Source organism: Haliotis rubra, unplaced genomic scaffold (assembly GCF_003918875.1).
Source record: "Haliotis rubra isolate DU_JTF1 unplaced genomic scaffold, ASM391887v1 Scf102, whole genome shotgun sequence".
Classification (NCBI taxonomy): Eukaryota; Metazoa; Mollusca; class Gastropoda; order Lepetellida; family Haliotidae; genus Haliotis; species Haliotis rubra.
Window position 1 is genome coordinate 1,841,532 of NW_025764915.1, and position 17,148 is coordinate 1,858,679.

Sequence of the window (17,148 nt, forward strand, 5' to 3'; positions counted from 1 at the left end):
CAGTTAAACAATATAATTGAAGTGCAGTGCAAAGCCCTGTAACATAGCCACTGTGATATGTATGTCTCAGCTGGCCTCTGATTGTCACTCATTTCTATACCATATTCAGTGGCCACCTTGGCCATCCAATCAACATACTCTTACAACAGTGAACACATAACACTGGGTGTTTTCTGTGAAGTGATTATTGTGATTATAGATTATATTTGTGAATTTACAACTTCAGTTGTTTGCTGTTCTCACACTGTCAGCAGAGAGAGAGTGATTTTCCTCCAACCGATTTGGTTTACAAACACAGTTTTCAGAAAATAAAGAAACAACTGAAAATAGAATCAAAATAAAGACAAAACAACACTTGTGATGGCAAGCATAGTATGTTCTGAAATAGTATGTTGACTGTGTCTGAGTACACAGGGGAAAGATATGATGTTGTCCAGTCAAGTGAAAATAAGGCCACAATAAATTAATTATCAGATTTTAATCCTTTCTTGAAATATGAGATGTGAGGAAGTTGATGTCTTGTTACAGCTGAAGATATCAGTTGAATGCATCAGCTGATGATTGTTACACACATAAAGCATGAATATTTGGCACAACTATGCATATGGTGTATTTCATCAACTGACAAAACGAGGTGACACACGTAGGAAACATACATAGGATTTCCTAAGTAGGAAACATACGTAGGAAACACCATCTCAAAGTACTTGTAATAACAAAATGATGAGAGGCGAGCTGTGTGGCCTAGAGGTGAGTGTGAATACAATATTATTATGGGGTAATATGTTATGGGTTTCTGCAGTTGTTACTGAAAAAAATTATTTATATCCACTTCAATAATTGTTCTAATTTTGAAAGTAAATGAAATGTGTCACTGTGTAGACCTATTCCTTGTTCAGTTATGTTTCTAGAACAAGCCAAGCTGATTGTGTCTTGTTCTTATCGTATATGTCACAATGAAAGTTGGTAAAAAGAAATTATAAGTATCATCACATTTCTTCAAATCTTCAAAATGAGTGAAACTAACTAGCAAACAAAGCTTTTTTTCAATCATTTAGCCCCACAAACTTAATACATGAATTCATGATGAAGTGCTACCATTACTGTAAGTCATATCTTCCATCACAAAGTCGAAAACCTGAAATGCCAATCAGTGAGGACAGCTTGAGCACTTTCACCAACATGGATCACAGTCGAAAACTGGACACAAGACATGAGAATGCTTCCTTATCGCAATGTACACAGATTGAAATGGGAAATCTTTCAGAACAGAGTTATCAGTTCTTTTATATCTTAAAGGATGACCATATTTATCACAATTAGATAAAGTCACACCAAAATCTTTGTTGATATGGATGCCCAGAATTTTGAATTCTAACGAAAAGAAAAATGCCTCCCTTTAAAAACCCACTCATATATAATGTTTGGTTGAAAGCTTAAACCAGAGATTTGATTTTGGGTAGTCGCAACAATGACTGACCATGTTGACCAGCAGGCATACAGCACTCCTTAATGATTACTGAATCACTGAATTTCCCCAAAGAACATGGGAATGAAGCATATCTATTGTCTATTATATTTCTTGAATTTTAAAAACTATTTCAGAAATCATTTGAGACACCTTAAAAGGTGCTGTCACTATTGGTGATAAAATTTCACAAGTAAATTGAAATAATGAAAAGACAAATGACAACATTGACTACTTCACTTTGTCTTCCACTGGTATCGCTTGTCGACTTTCTTCTGTGGGGGTATTCAACTTCAATAAAATAGTCAAAACTTTCTTCACACCCAAACACATCTTGTAAAACCAGAAAATATTCATCACATCAAGAATAACACAGGTGACAATAAGCACTCCTTGTATATGACCAATACGGGCAAAATCTTCAGTGCCATATACACTGTAAACTTTTGACCAGTAAGACGGCATGACTGCTATACGTGCCAAGAAAAAGGCTGCTGTCATAGCTAAACCATTTCCTATAAAGAGGGGACTGCTCTTTGGGTACCGCAACACATCGAAGAACCACCTGAAAGAGCAAGGATAAAGAGTGAGATAGGATGGCCTAATAGGTTTCTTGTGTAGACAGGTGTATGGTGAGTCAAGGTACACCCAGGTGTATGGTGAGTCAAGGTACACCCTGGTGTATGGTGTGTCAAGGTGCACCCTGGTGTATGGGGTGTCAAGGTGCACCCTGGTGTATGGTGAGTCAAGGTACACCCTGGTGTATGGTGTGTCAAGGTGCACCCTGGTGTATGGTGAGTCAAGGTACACCCTGGTGTATGGTGAGTCAAGGTACACCCTGGTGTATGGTGTGTCAAGGTACACCCTGGTGTATGGTGTCAAGGTACACCCTGGTGTATGGTGAGTCAAGGTGCACCCTGGTGTATGATGTGTCAAGGTGCACCCTGGTGTATGGTGAGTCAAGGTACACCCTGGTGTATGGTGTGTCAAGGTGAACCCTGGTGTATGGTGTGTCAAGGTGAACCCTGGTGTATGGTGTGTCAAGGTGCACCCAGGTGTATGGTGAGTCAAGGTGCACCCTGGTGTATGGTGAGTCAAGGTACACCCTGGTGTATGGTGAGTCAAGATGCACCCAGGTGTATGGTGAGTCAAGGTGCACCCAGGTGTATGGTGAGTCAAGGTACACCCTGGTGTATGGTGTGTCAAGATGCACCCTGGTGTATGGTGTGTCAAGGTGCACCCTGGTGTATGGTGTGTCAAGGTACACCCTGGTGTGGTGTGTCAAGGTGCAGTGTATGGTGTGTCCTGGTGCACCCTGGTGTATGGTGTGTCAAGGTGCACCCTGGTGTACATGGTGTGTCAAGGTGCACCCTGGTGTATGGTGTGTCAAGGTGGGTGTATGGTGTGTCAAGGTGCACCCTGGTGTATGGTGCAAGGTGCACCCTGGTGTATGGTGTGTCAAGGTGCACCCTGGTGTATGGTGTGCCAAGATGCACCCTGGTGTATGGTGTCAAGGTGCACCCTGGTGTATGGTGTGTCAAGGTACACCCTGGTGTATGTGAGTCAAGGTGCACCCTGGTGTATGGTGTGTCAAGGTGCACCCTGGTGTATGGTGTGTCAAGGTGCACCCTGGTGTATGGTGTGTCAAGGTGCACCCTGGTGTATGGTGCCAAGGTGCACCCTGGTGTATGGTGTGTCAAGGTGCACCCTGGTGTATGGTGTGTCAAGGTGCACCCTGGTGTATGGTGTGTCAAGGTGCACCCTGGTGTATGGTGTGTCAAGGTACACCCTGGTGTATGGTGTGTCAAGGTGAACCCTGGTGTATGGTGTGTCAAGGTGCACCCTGGTGTATGGTGTGTCAAGGTGCACCCTGGTGTATGGTGTGTCAAGGTGCACCCTGGTGTATGGTGTGTCAAGGTACACCCTGGTGTATGGTGTGTCAAGGTACACCCTGAAGTACATTGTGTTCAAGGTGCACCCTGGTGTATGGTGTGGTAAGGTGCACCCTGGTTTATGGTGTGTCAAGGTACACCCTGGTGTATGGTGTGTCAAGGCACCCATGGAGAGTATTTAAAGCTTCCGTCACGCCGAAGACCCAGGTTCGAATTCCCACATGGGTACAATGTGTGAAGCCCATTTCTGGTGTCCCCCGCCATGATATTGCTGGAATATTGCTAAAGCAGCGTAGAAACCAAACTCAGTCAGTCATTCATTTAAAGCTTCACTTCAGTTGTGGGTTCCTCATATGTATCTTGTATGTATACTGGCTGGAATGTCTGTGCTTGTTAATACAAATCAATAAGCTGGTTTCCTATTGAAACAGGCTGCATCTCAGTACAGTAGACACAACCATTTGGAAGAGAAAGCAGTGTCGGTACAATATCAAACATGCATGGTACTTTAAATATTTAATGTTCCAGAAGGCCTGGATATATTGTGTCTTTCAAGTTTTACTTCTTACACTTCAGTTGAGAGGGTGGGTAGATGTGCAACTTCAAACAAAGATTCTTTCTTGGATTTATTTATACAGCCCGAAAACTCCCCAAAACATAAAAAACTCAAACCTCTGGTTGACAAATGCTGTGGAAAACTCTGCCATGAGACGATAATTCGCGAAGTAGGACAGCACTCCGTATGTCTGAAACAAAACAACATGGTGGTGACAGCACACCCAACACAACAGGGAGACATGGATAACATATGAGGGCTGTCCACTGTCGCCATGTCATGGTGATCTGGTCATGGTAGCCTACAGCATGAAGTCACTTTGTCATGGTAGCCTACAGCATGAAGTCACTTTGTCATGGTAGCCTACAGCATGAAGTCACTTTGTCACAGCAGCCTACAGCATGAAGTCACTTTGTCATGGCAGCCTATAGCATGAAGTCACTTTGTCACAGCAGCCTACAGCATGAAGTCACTTTGTCATGGTAGTCTACAGCATGAAGTCACTTTGTCATGGCAGTCTACAGCATGAAGTCACTTTGTCATGGTAGCCTACAGCATGAAGTCACTTTGTCATGGCAGTCTACAGCATGAAGTCACTTTGTCATGGTAGCCTACAGCATGAAGTCACTTTGTCATGACAGCCTACAGCATGTAGTGACTTTGTCATGACAGCCTACAGCATGTAGTGACTTTGACATGCTAGTCTACAGCATGTAGTGACTTTGTCATGACAGCCTACAGCATGTAGTCACTTTGTCATGGCAGCCTACAGCATGTAGTGACTTTGTCATGGGAGCCTACAGCATGTAGTCACTTTGACATGGCAGCCTACAGCATGTAGTCACTTTGACATGGTGTCCTACATAGGGGTGGGTTTTGCAGAGAATTTTCATTTTTGCGATATATTGTGATTCGAAAACATATATTGTGATATGTATTGCAATACATTGCATGAAGTATTTTTAAACAAAAAACTACTTATAATCGATTTAATGCTTGATTTATAGAGCAAAAACACAACAAAATCACTATGCTTGAATAAAGCTTTAATAAGAACTTTTAATCATGATAAAACAAAAATGTGAATAATATTTGGAACAAATGAAACAAGGAAATATCCGAGGATTTACGAGTGCTATGAAGTTTTCGAATGCAAGTCAAAATACCGGTTTTCAATCAGCGTATCGCAATATGTTTTGTTTTCATGTCTGAACCGGTAAAAACCGGTACACCGGTTATATTGTGCAGCCCTAGTCCTACAGCATGAAGTCACTTTGTCATGGCAGCCTACAGCATGTAGTGACTTTGTCATGGCAGCCTACAGCATGTAGTGACTTTGTCATGGTAGCCTACAGCATGTAGTGACTTTGTCATGGCAGCCTACAGCATGTAGTGACTTTGTCATGGCAGCCTACAGCATGTAGTGACTTTGTCATGGCAGCCTACAGCATGTAGTCACATTGTCATGGTAGCCTACAGCACGTAGTGACTTTGTCATAGCAGCCTACAGCATGTACTGACTTTGTCACGGTAGCCTACAGCACGTAGTGACTTTGTCACAGCAGCCTACAGCATGTACTGACTTTGTCATGGTAGCCTACAGCATCGTAGTCACATTGTCATGGTAGCCTACAGCATGTAGTGACTTTGTCATGGGAGCCTACAGCACGTAGTCACATTGTCATGGTAGCCTACAGCATGTAGTGACTTTGTCATGGTAGCCTACAGCATGTAGTGACTTTGTGACTAGGGCAGCCTACAGCATGTAGTCACTTTGTCACGGGAGCCTACAGCATGTAGTCACTTTGTCATGGGAGCTTACAGCATGTAGTCACTTTGTCATGGGAGCCTACAGCATGTAGTCACTTTGTCATGGGAGCCTACAGCATGTAGTCACTTTGTTATGGCAGCCTACAGCATGTAGTCACTTTGTCATGGGAGCCTACAGCATGTAGTCACTTTGCTATGGCAACAGAGCCTGAAGTGACTTTGTTATTGTAAATAGTGATGACAGACAAACCAGTGGTTGATGGTATGAGTACTTACTGTGACATAGTAGTAAGCATACATGGACGCCCCATGATGAAAAAAGTAAAATGTTTCGCCTATGTGCTTGTAATGAACTGTCATCACAACCAAATCTGCAAAGAACAATATATCTTTAATTTACATAGCAAAACACTTGACAAAATGGCACAGAGGTGTGAAAGAAACGGATTCAGTTTTTTGGTAGTGGTGGGGAGGGGGTGGGATACATATGCCAAGTGGGCTGAATAACACAAGGTGTTTTACATAGCACAGTCCTGTCTTTTGTACATAAGAAAGATATCACAAACATTCTCACATCTGATTTCGAACTAAACAAAAACCGTAATTAGTTATGGTGAGATCTTACATTCTGCTGAAATGTAACATAACTCATAACTCTCCCATTTGACATATCTATTGGATAGATGTGACGTCTCACAGGAGATATGCTTTACAAACCATATCATCAGCTACCATGAAATGACAAACACTGGTACTAGTATTTTAGGGGCAAAATTGAAGAATGATTCAGGATGATAAACTGAATACAAGCATTATCACATACCAGAAGCCATGTATCCAAACAATATTGCACAGCTAGTTCTAACCATGGGGGCATCACACCTGCAATGATGACATGGATAAGTCACAGGGTTAGAGAGCTGATTAATAAACATAAACAAACAGCAATTCACATGCATAAATATTGAAACATGATTATAGATGTAAACTCACACAGGTACAGCAATCTGAGTGAAATCAACACTATAAGGACAATTAAAATCACTATTTCAGAAAATTAACATCTTGCATAAATTTATGTTCTTATATTCATGCACTAGTTTTTAAAATGACAATTCACTCCTGTCACAAACAAACATCAATTAAGTTGACAACCACAACTTGCTACCATTAGTAATACCATATTTGTAGCTGTCGATGGTCTGGTCAAGAACACATTGTTGTACTTTTTGACCCTGCATCCTTTATTGACTTAATCCATGGCATTACATCTCCATTAAAACTGTGGACCATAGCTAGCATGGCTTTATATCTCCATACTATTGTCATAAAAACTGTGGACCATAGCTAGCATGGCAATATATCTCCATACTATTATCATAAAAACTGTGGACCATAGCTAGCATGGCTTTATATATATCTCCATACTATTATCATAAATATCTCCATACTATTATCATAGCTAGCATGGCTATATATCTCCATACTATTATCATATCATGTGGAAAGCTGTGGACCATAGCTAGCTATTATCATAATATATCTCCATACTATTGTCATAAAAACTGTGGACCATAGCTAGCATGGCAATATATCTCCATACTATTATCATAAAAACTGTGGACCATAGCTAGCATGGCAATATATCTCCATACTATTATCATAAAAACTGTGGACCATAGCTAGCATGGCAATATTGTCATCCATCCATACTAGCTAGCATGTCATAAAAAAGCTGTGGACCATAGCTAGCATGGCAATATATCTCCCATACTATTATCATAAAAACTGTGGACCATAGCTAGCATGGCAATATATCTCCATACTATTATCATAAAACTGTGGACCATAGCTAGCATGGCAATATATCTCCATACTATAAAACTGTGGATCATAGCTAGCATGGCAAATATCTCCATACTGTCATAAAAACTGTGACCATAGCTAGCATGGCAATATATCTCCATACTATTGTCATAAAACTGTGGACCATATAGCTAGCATGGCAATATATCTCCATACTATTGTCATAAAACTGTGGACCATAGCTAGCATGGCAATATATCTCCATACTATTATCATTGTGGACCATAGCTAGCATGGCTTTATATCTCCATACTATTATCATAAAAACTGTGGACCATAGCTAGCATGGCAATATATCTCCATACTATTATCATAAAAACTGTGGACCATAGCTAGCATGGCTTTATATCTCCATACTATTATCATAAAAACTGTGGACCATAGCTAGCATGGCAATATATCTCCATACTATTATCATAAAAACTGTGGACCATAGCTAGCATGGCTTTATATCTCCATACTATTATCATAAAAAACCATAGCTAGTGGACCATAGCTAGCATGGCTTTATATCTCCATACTGTTATCATAATATCTCCATAAATCTCCATACTATTATCATAAAAACTGTGGACCATAGCTAGCATGGCAATATATCTCCATACTATTATCATAAAAACTGTGGACCATAGCTAGCATGGCAATATATCTCCATACTATTATCATAAAACTGTGGACCATAGCTAGCATGGCAATATATATCTCCATACTATTATCATAAAAACTGTGGACCATAGCTAGCATGGCAATATATCTCCATACTATTATCATAAAAACTGTGGACCATAGCTAGCATGGCAATATATCTCCATACTATTGTCATAAAAACTGTGGACCATAGCTAGCATGGCAATATATCTCCATACTATTATCATAAAAACTGTGGACCATAGCTAGCATGGCTTTATATCTCCATACTATTATCATAAAAACTGTGGACCATAGCTAGCATGGCAATATATCTCCATACTATTATCATAAAAACTGTGGACCATAGCTAGCATGGCAATATATCTCCATACTATTGTCATAAAAACTGTGGACCATAGCTAGCATGGCAATATATCTCCATACTTGTTATCATAAAACTGTGGACCATAGCTAGCATGGCAATATATCTCCATACTATTATCATAAAACTGTGGACCATAGCTAGCATGGCAATATATCTCCATACTATTGTCATAAAACTGTGGACCATAGCTAGCATGGCAATATATCTCCATACTATTATCATAAAAACTGTGGACCATAGCTAGCATGGCAATATATCTATATCTCCATACTGGCATTATCATAAAAAGCTAGCTGTGGACCATAGCTAGCATGGCAATATATCTCCATACTATTATCATAAAAACTGTGGACCATAGCTAGCATGGCTTTATATCTCCATACTATTATCATAAAAACTGTGGACCATAGCTAGCATGGCAATATATCTCCATACTATTATCATAAAAACTGTGGACCATAGCTAGCATGGCAATATATCTCCATACTATTATCATAAAAACTGTGGACCATAGCTAGCATGGCAATATATCTCCATACTATTATCATAAAAACTGTGGACCATAGCTAGCATGGCAATATATCTCCATACTATTATCATAAAACTGTGGACCATAGCTAGCATGGCAATATATCTCCATACTATTATCATAAAACTGTGGACCATAGCTAGCATGGCAATATATCTCCATACTATTATCATAAAAACTGTGGACCATAGCTAGCATGGCAATATATCTCCATACTATTGTCATAAAAACTGTGGACCATAGCTAGCATGGCAATATATCTCCATACTATTGTCATAAAAACTGTGGACCATAGCTAGCATGGCAATATATCTCCATACTATTGTCATAAAAACTGTGGACCATAGCTAGCATGGCTTTATATCTCCATACTATTGTCATAAAAACTGTGGACGATAGCTAGCATGGCAATATATCTCCATACTGTTATCATAAAAACTGTGGACCATAGCTAGCATGGCAATATATCTCCATACTATTATCATAAAAACTGTGGACCATAGCTAGCTTGGCTTTATATCTCCATACTATTGTCATAAAAACTGTGGACCATAGCTAGCATGGCAATATATCTGGATGGTCAAACATCTCACTGCTCCTAGTTTTGATGGACTACTTACCAAATAGGATCCTCACTGATTTCATTGTCGTAAACTAGTGAGTACACACACATACAGCTCACAATGGCAGAGTGGAGGGTTGAGTTTACTCTGGAATCAAACCATTTCAAAATACAGTGTCATAAAGTTAACAGAACCTGTAGGAGTCGACAAATGCTGGAACTTAGTGGAAGAGGACACAGAAATGTGAACAACCACTATCTCACAGAAATGTCTATTGTGCCAAAAATAAAACCCAAAGACATGTGTTTCTTGAAACATCTTGAGTTATGTTTTCTATTATCTAAAGTACCAATAGGGATCATTTCCCAGGATGGATGTAATGATTGCTGCATTCTATGAAAGACTTCTAAGCACATGTTACTGGGTTTTTCTACAGTAAATACTTGTCATGTCATTTATGTCTCTGTGTCGAGAGGAGGCATCATAACGCTGTCATTGTAATATTCAAACTAAATTACAGTCCGTTTGAGTCAGAAACGGACCGATGAATTGCAAATGTTATCATTGTACAAAATTGCCACATAAATATAAATAGTACACATGTTTATCATTTACTAATACCCAACAGCTTTCTTATATTTGAAAATTTTCCGGACTCCACCAAAAAAGTTCTTTCAGAAACTATCATCATTGAGAACGCATCTGTCGCGGCGGGGTGAAACCGCAGAAACGGAACAGCCACTATCTCGTCGTGCACGGGATACACACGCCTGATGAAAAATGAAGTTGAATGCTGACGTGAAACAGTTGATGATTAAAGTGTACGATTTTTTCTGTGCTGAAGCCTAAAGGGGCAAACCATTTTATGCCATTAATAAATTCCGTAAGCGGGCAGCAAAAGCTTTAGGAGCATCAGCAAGGGTACTGACAAATGTTCTGGAACACAAACATTGTGAGGGTGATGCGAAGCAGGTAGGGGTCGAGTCAAAATCACACAAATTAAAACATTTGGACAACTTTCAAAAGAACCTTGTAAGGCAGTCTATCAACAAGCTCTATTCTGAAAACAAATACATGTCGCTGAAATTTTAAAAAAGCATTTGAAGCAAGAACACAACCTCAGAGTATCAAAGTACACACTCTGGCGACTCTTACACTCTTTCGGGTATCGTTATAAGAAAATTTCGGGGGAGAATAGGTCAGTACTCTGTGAACGCCCTGATATCGTTTGCTTGAGATATAATTTTCTCAGGGTTATAAAGAAGAAGCGCGAGGAAGGGTTCGAGCCAGTGTACTTGGACGAGACCTGGGTCAATGCCTCGCACACTGCCAGCAGTCAGTGGGTACCTGATGGGGGTGATAAGGGGTCACGTAGAAAGCTGCCTCTAGGGAAAGGAGAGAGACTAATCATTCTCCATGCTGGTTGCTCCAGCAAAGGCTTTCTCCAAGGCTGTGACTTGGTATTCAGAGCAAAGTCCACAGATAACAGAGACTACCATTCCGAGATGAATGGTGCGGTTTTCCTCGATTGGGTTAAAAACAAGTTGGTACCAGCTCTACCAGAGCAGTCTTTTATCGTAATGGACAATGCCCCATACCACAGCATGCAGGACCCCGACATCGAACAGTCGAAAAGGTGATATGATATCATGGCTCGACAAATTTCAGATCGCACGGCCTTCAAAGGCAACGAAGCCTCAGCTATATGAGATCATAAAAACCAACAAAGGTGAACCTTTCTACAAAGTTGACAGTTACATAAAAAGTAAGGGTCACGATATTCTGTGACTTCCACCCTCTCACTGTGACCTTAACCCCATTGAAATGATATGGGGTATTGTCAAAGGAGATGTTGCCAGATCAAACACAACTTTTAGATTACATGACGTAGAGATTTTGGTTAAGGAATCCCTTAACAAAATCATGACTGAAACTTGGCAAAACTGTGTCAACAAGGTAGCTAACATCATTGAACAAGGTTACTGGTCTCGGGATGGCTTACAACAGGCAACTGTGGCACCACTTGTCATCCCTTTAAGTCGTGACTATGACACTACGACAGACGAGGAACCAACAGGTCTCCCGGAATAGATTTTGAGATGTCCCCTGCCATGACTGGCTGTTCCGTTTCTGCGGTTTCACCCCGCCACGACAGATAACAACTTTTGCGTTTTCAATGATGATAGTTTCTGAAAGAACTTTTTGGTGGAGTCCGAAAATTTTTCAAATATAAGAAAGCTGTTGGGTATTAGTAAATGATAAACATGTACTATTTATATTTACGTGGCAATTTTGTACAATGATAACATTTGCAATTCATCGGTCCGTTTCTGACTCAAACAGACTGTACATACTATGTATCTATTGTTGCCATAACAACATGTGTAAACTAAAGTATGAATACATCAATATTAACAATACTAAATACAGGTTTGTACTGACAGGAATCATTTTGAGAGGAATTAGAGAATTATTCAACAACCAGTAACACTCTTGTTTACATTGCATGTATAGTCACTAATAACTCATCTTTAGAAAACCTATTTACAAATGTAACAGTTGGAAATCTACTGACTCAATCAAACAGATAAAGATATTAACTAAAGTACAGGGTATGTCCACATTCTAGTCCTGAGTAGTTATTCACTCGATAATGCAAAGATATCACATCTCACTGTACACACCACTTATCATCTCAACTATTGTTGCTGAAACTGTACAGGTGTGCCACTTATCATGCCAATGTCCCCCACATCTCTGTCTGATAGCATCATTATCATATTGTGTACAACACATGATGACAACTATTGGATAAAGAAATCACACAAGAACACTAATCAACATACCAGAATACATTATTTCAAAGGGAACTAACAGTATACTCTGTGCATGGTTTTTATTTTGCCAACCGTGCACAGAATTTGTAAACAAACTGTTAGATTTTTGTAAGGACATCAGCATGTTGAGATTTCCTTTTTGCACCAACCTAATTAATCCAATTAGGAAAAGAGGACAAAAATCTAAAAAATTGTTATCCCACTTGTCAAAGAATTTCATTAACTCATAAAAAATCACATGGTGAGATTTGTATCAACCAGTATTATGCAACACCTTTCTGAGTCACTAGTTATCAATAATTATAAACATGTTAAAACAAACAGACGATCATACCACCTGACCTGTTCATAAACAATCGGCAAAGAGTAAAAGATCTACAAGAAAGATGAAAACTGATATGATAATAACCATGCAAAGTGTTATACTGAAGTATCGTTAACTCACCTAGTATTCCAGTCAATTTGTTTCGCCAGTGGCATATTCCTGTAACCTTCACACATTCGTAGTGACAGTGATGGGGAGACATACTTATAGATACACAGGAAAAATGCACAGCTTGCAAAAGCAAATGGGTAATAGGTTGTGTCAAATGCGATCACTTCAATCCTGCGACTCATCATTTGTTCGAGGTTAGCATTGCAGATCTGAAATTGAAAACAGTGCTCATGACAAAGTGATCATTTAGAAATCACATATGAAAGGCTAAATCTATCACATAAGCTTGTTAATTATTTCACTCACTCTATATTAATTAATGTCCAGTGATAATATTGAAGTTCAACTTGGCAATGCCATGGTCATATTGCAAATTTCATTCTATTACTGAACTTGTGACCTTTGCATTAAACAGAAATAGCTAATAGCCCCAAGGGATAGGCACAACACAGCCAGCAACTAACAATCCCAAATATCACATAAAGGAATTACATATAACCGAAACAACTTTTTCGCAAATATTACCTCTTAAAAACTAGTACTGAAGAACGTGGGCGCTACTGAACCACCTCTTGTTCTGCACTGGTTCAACCAGATTGAGTGACAACAGCCAGGTAAGGTCTTATAGAGTAAAGCTACTGAAGTCGTGTAATACAGAGATAAGATAATAGGTGCTACGTTGATGGTCCTACATCGAGTTTTATCAGCTGACTCCAGCTCGGACCTTTGCCCTAAATATCTTGTCATGAATGATTATGTCATTTCCTTAGACGTTTGTCAACCTCAAGTGCTCAGATCACATGCCTAATTTATGAATTAATGCGCACAAAGACAACATCGTAATTGTGTTTCTGCATTTCAACCTCTGTTTAATTCAAAATCCATATCAAAAGGACCTACAGAATCACAAGTGCATTATTCCACATTTTGACAGGTGCTCTTCTGTGAAGCCACGTTAGTTCCCGGAAGTCACATTAAAAGGAAGTAAACGACGCATGACGCGGTACGTATGAACCGAAATATGCCTCATATTGACTTTAGTTACAATTTGGGCTGTGCATTATCGACGGAGGAGCAATATTCTTACATTCTTTGTGCGTATATCACCATAGATTCAAACAGCACATTACAATTGGTGCCTGAACTCTTTGTTTTGGACTAAGCCAATACACGATTGTCTCCCTTGTGGAAACCGAATTGTCTGCCCTTACTGCGATAGCTATGGGATTTTTGGAAAGATCATAAGCATGGACGTGCTGGTATTTCTCATTCTAGTTCCAGTGTGTATTCTGACATATCTTCTGTATAGAATTGTATTTGTCACGGTAAATGGAAAACACAATCCATCAAATGCAGACAAAAGGAAAGATCCAGCCTCCTTGATGGTAGTAGTTGGTTCAGGTAAATATTTATAAGTTACATCACCCTATATAGAAGTTGGGGGCCTGTTTCTCATCTGTGTTAATGTTATTGATTAAAATAGATAATCATATAAATGTTACGTTGGCAAAGAAATCCTATCCCACCAGCCACTGTTTTTATTTTGTGAGGACATGGTAAGGGTTGGTGGTTTCCTAACCCTGATATATTCATAGCTAATTCACTTACATATTGATTTTAGATGTATGTTTTTGATTAATGAAAATACCATTTATGTTATTAATGTAAGTGGCTGGAAGGATCGGAAATCTTACCGTATATTGTTTTGTGCTCTGTGATGATCTGCCTGTATAATTTCAAATTAAGAGACATTGATCAACTCCTATGATTAAATCTGAAGATTTCCGTAATCGTTGTAACCTAACACTGGATACTGTATTTGTATTATAGGAGGTCACACAAGAGAAGTCCTGTGTCTGGTGCGGCAGCTGGGGAGCCACTACTCACCCAGGTACTATATTATTGCAGATACAGACAAGATGAGTGAACATAAAGTCCATGCCTTAGAAGAGAGTAGGAAAGAAGAGCAAGAAGAGTCTCAGGTATTATCCTCAAAATATCCTTTTAGTTGCATTTTCTGTACTTACACAACTGGTAAGCCTAATTATTTCACAGAATAATCAATTATAGTTTATTTTAGGCAGTCATATTTGCTGTGAGTGTATTGTTTACCTCACTGGCTATATGTATCCTAAATTTGTAAGACCCGTGAAACAAGATGGATTTTTTTAGTCATGTACAGCCTCTTTTGCTCTCCTGGACGAAGGTGTATCACTTCATGCATTGTCAGTCATAGACCCTCATTCTCTCCATTAATGTTTTGACTCATTCAGGGGTGAAACATTCAGTACTGGAAAACAGGTAGCCCCATAGTGTGACATAATGGAATAACAATGTGTGGTTGTGATGATGTGTACAAATGTTTGTGTGTTTCTTATCAGACTATGTTAGTATTTACTATTACTATTTATCAAAAGTTACTATGAATAATAGTTGGCAAAGAGTGTCAGAAATGCATGTTTGCTGTGCAAGGGTCTCTCTCATATACTGTTCCGATAACACATTCATGTACTGTTATGGACATGTAAAAGCTTTACTCACCAATGTTATTCCCTGATTTTTCAGAGTCAAAGCATAATGCCATTGTTTACATGAACATTTGACAAAGAGGCTAATGTATAGAGACAGGATCCTTTTATTTCAGTATTTTGTGATAAGAATTCCTCGGAGCCGTAATGTGAAGCAGTCGTGGGTCACCACAGTGCTATCAACTCTCTATGCTGCCGTCTACACTTTTCCTGTTGTCTTCCGACGCAAACCAGAAATAGTATGTACTGTTATAAGTTGATTATCTGAGTTACTTGTAGCTGTCACAATAGATTTTCCTTGGAATGTGACTTCTCAAGTAGGGAGTTGTTCACATCAATAGCTAGATCCAAGTATGGAAGCAGCTCCTTCCCCCACCTTTCTTCATGACTACTGCCAGAAACATGTATGTACCAAATAAGGTAACAGCTAAGTCTTGAGCTGACCTCACCTGTCCATCTTTCACCATGTTTCCATGCCATGCCAGGGCTCCAGATAAGGGCTGTATCGGCGTTTGTACGGATATAAAATAAACACGATATGGTAGGAAGGAAACAATTTTAAAAACGTAGCAGATACGGACCACAGCAATGGTGTACGGTTTCAGAATCATTTTTAGATGTAATTATCTGAAAAAGTATTGTTTTATTGTTTACTGACCTATTTACACAAGAGTAGCAATGTTGTGGTGCATATATGAAACGAAACACAAGATTACTGATACGCCATTAAATTCCATTCAGTACTCTAAATGTACTCTTATTGTTTTCCAGTACTCCTATATTGAAAAAATAAGGAGTACGTACTCCTGATCATGAAAAATTATCTGGAGCCCTGCCATGCTACTGATACTTTATGAATGACATTATTCGAAAGTCATTTCATGACCCTCAATGTGACCTTGACATTTGATGCAACCATTACATCTGATATACGTTATTTAAAGATCATGTTTACCTGACTGGGAGATGCTTGATTTAGACAAACATTTCCTGAGTCATGCTTCATAGTGTGACCCACTGAACTTGACCTGATGCACAATAGAGACCAGCAAATATTGTCAAATTTCAGCTTTTTAGGTGCCTAGTTCATTCTTAGTGATGTTAACCTTTGGCAGTTCTGATTTATGGGAGGTGTTTGAATTACACAGGGGCCTTCATTACATATCAGTCAAAAGTCTGTGAAAAAGAGTGTCCACACATCTTTGCTGTTGCAGATTTTGTGTAATGGCCCTGGAACATGTATTCCTGTTTGTCTTGCTGGACTTATACTCAAGGTATGTACAAATATATAATACATTCAGTCTTTCAGTGGATTGTAATATTCTTTCCAAAGCAACCATTAACACTGTGATATCACAAGAATACATACTGCAAATAACCATTGAATGTCAAATGATTTCTCTTCCAGTGGCTCAACTTCCAGCGTACCATGATAGTATATGTGGAGAGTATATGTCGGGTGACATCCTTGTCTCTCTCTGCCAAGATACTTTACCGCTTTGCAGACCACATGTTTGTCCAGTGGCCGACCCTACAGCAGCAGTATCCCAAGTGTCAGTACATTGGAAGAATTGCATAGTGATATGTTACCATGTTTTTGTTTGTTAATAAAACTTTTGTTTTGTTCTAGTGCATAGTCTTTTGTTCGATTGAAATTACAGGGAGAAACTGGCACCTGAAACTGGTCA

The 17,148-nt window shown here is 39.3% G+C and overlaps 2 protein-coding genes across 4 annotated transcripts; one reads left to right on the forward strand and one right to left on the reverse strand.

Annotated features, from left to right (window-relative positions):
• Positions 1-14,100, reverse strand: LOC124270474 (TLC domain-containing protein 4-B-like). Of its 3 annotated transcripts, none has more exons than XM_046705492.1 (7): positions 14,020-14,100; positions 12,942-13,141; positions 9,717-9,806; positions 6,510-6,568; positions 5,963-6,057; positions 4,033-4,106; positions 1-2,033 (listed from the first exon to the last, which is right to left on the reverse strand). In XM_046705492.1, exons 2-7 carry the CDS (start codon positions 13,115-13,117, stop codon positions 1,700-1,702), a joined length of 828 nt encoding a protein of 275 aa, XP_046561448.1. In that variant the 5' UTR covers positions 13,118-13,141; positions 14,020-14,100; the 3' UTR covers positions 1-1,699. The 3 variants fall into 3 exon arrangements, with proteins under 3 accessions (XP_046561448.1, XP_046561432.1, XP_046561439.1); XM_046705476.1 differs by lacking the exon at positions 14,020-14,100 and adding an exon at positions 13,833-13,931; XM_046705483.1 differs by lacking the exon at positions 14,020-14,100 and adding an exon at positions 13,458-13,730.
• A 5-nt stretch (positions 14,101-14,105) lies between these two features.
• On the forward strand, positions 14,106-17,092 carry LOC124270491 (UDP-N-acetylglucosamine transferase subunit ALG14 homolog). The gene is made up of 5 exons (XM_046705504.1): positions 14,106-14,333; positions 14,763-14,914; positions 15,577-15,699; positions 16,675-16,734; positions 16,869-17,092. Exons 1-5 carry the CDS (start codon positions 14,180-14,182, stop codon positions 17,037-17,039), a joined length of 660 nt encoding a protein of 219 aa, XP_046561460.1. The 5' UTR covers positions 14,106-14,179; the 3' UTR covers positions 17,040-17,092.
• Positions 17,093-17,148: the final 56 nt, after the last annotated feature.

What these genes read in the sequence shown, in the direction of transcription:
- LOC124270474 (XM_046705492.1), bottom strand. Translation starts at nt 13,117, where the DNA reads ATGATGAGTCGCAGGATTGAAGTGATCGCATTTGACACAACCTATTAC. An exon ending in CAAATTGACTGGAATACTAG is followed by an intron (nt 9,807 to 12,941) that starts GTGAGTTAACGA and finishes GTTTGATTCCAG; the next exon opens with AGTAAACTCAACCCTCCACT. An exon ending in ATCAGTGAGGATCCTATTTG is followed by an intron (nt 6,569 to 9,716) that starts GTAAGTAGTCCA and finishes TCATCATTGCAG; the next exon opens with GTGTGATGCCCCCATGGTTA.
- LOC124270491 (XM_046705504.1), top strand. Translation starts at nt 14,180, where the DNA reads ATGGACGTGCTGGTATTTCTCATTCTAGTTCCAGTGTGTATTCTGACA. An exon ending in AAGAGCAAGAAGAGTCTCAG is followed by an intron (nt 14,915 to 15,576) that starts GTATTATCCTCA and finishes CTTTTATTTCAG; the next exon opens with TATTTTGTGATAAGAATTCC. An exon ending in TTGCTGGACTTATACTCAAG is followed by an intron (nt 16,735 to 16,868) that starts GTATGTACAAAT and finishes TTTCTCTTCCAG; the next exon opens with TGGCTCAACTTCCAGCGTAC.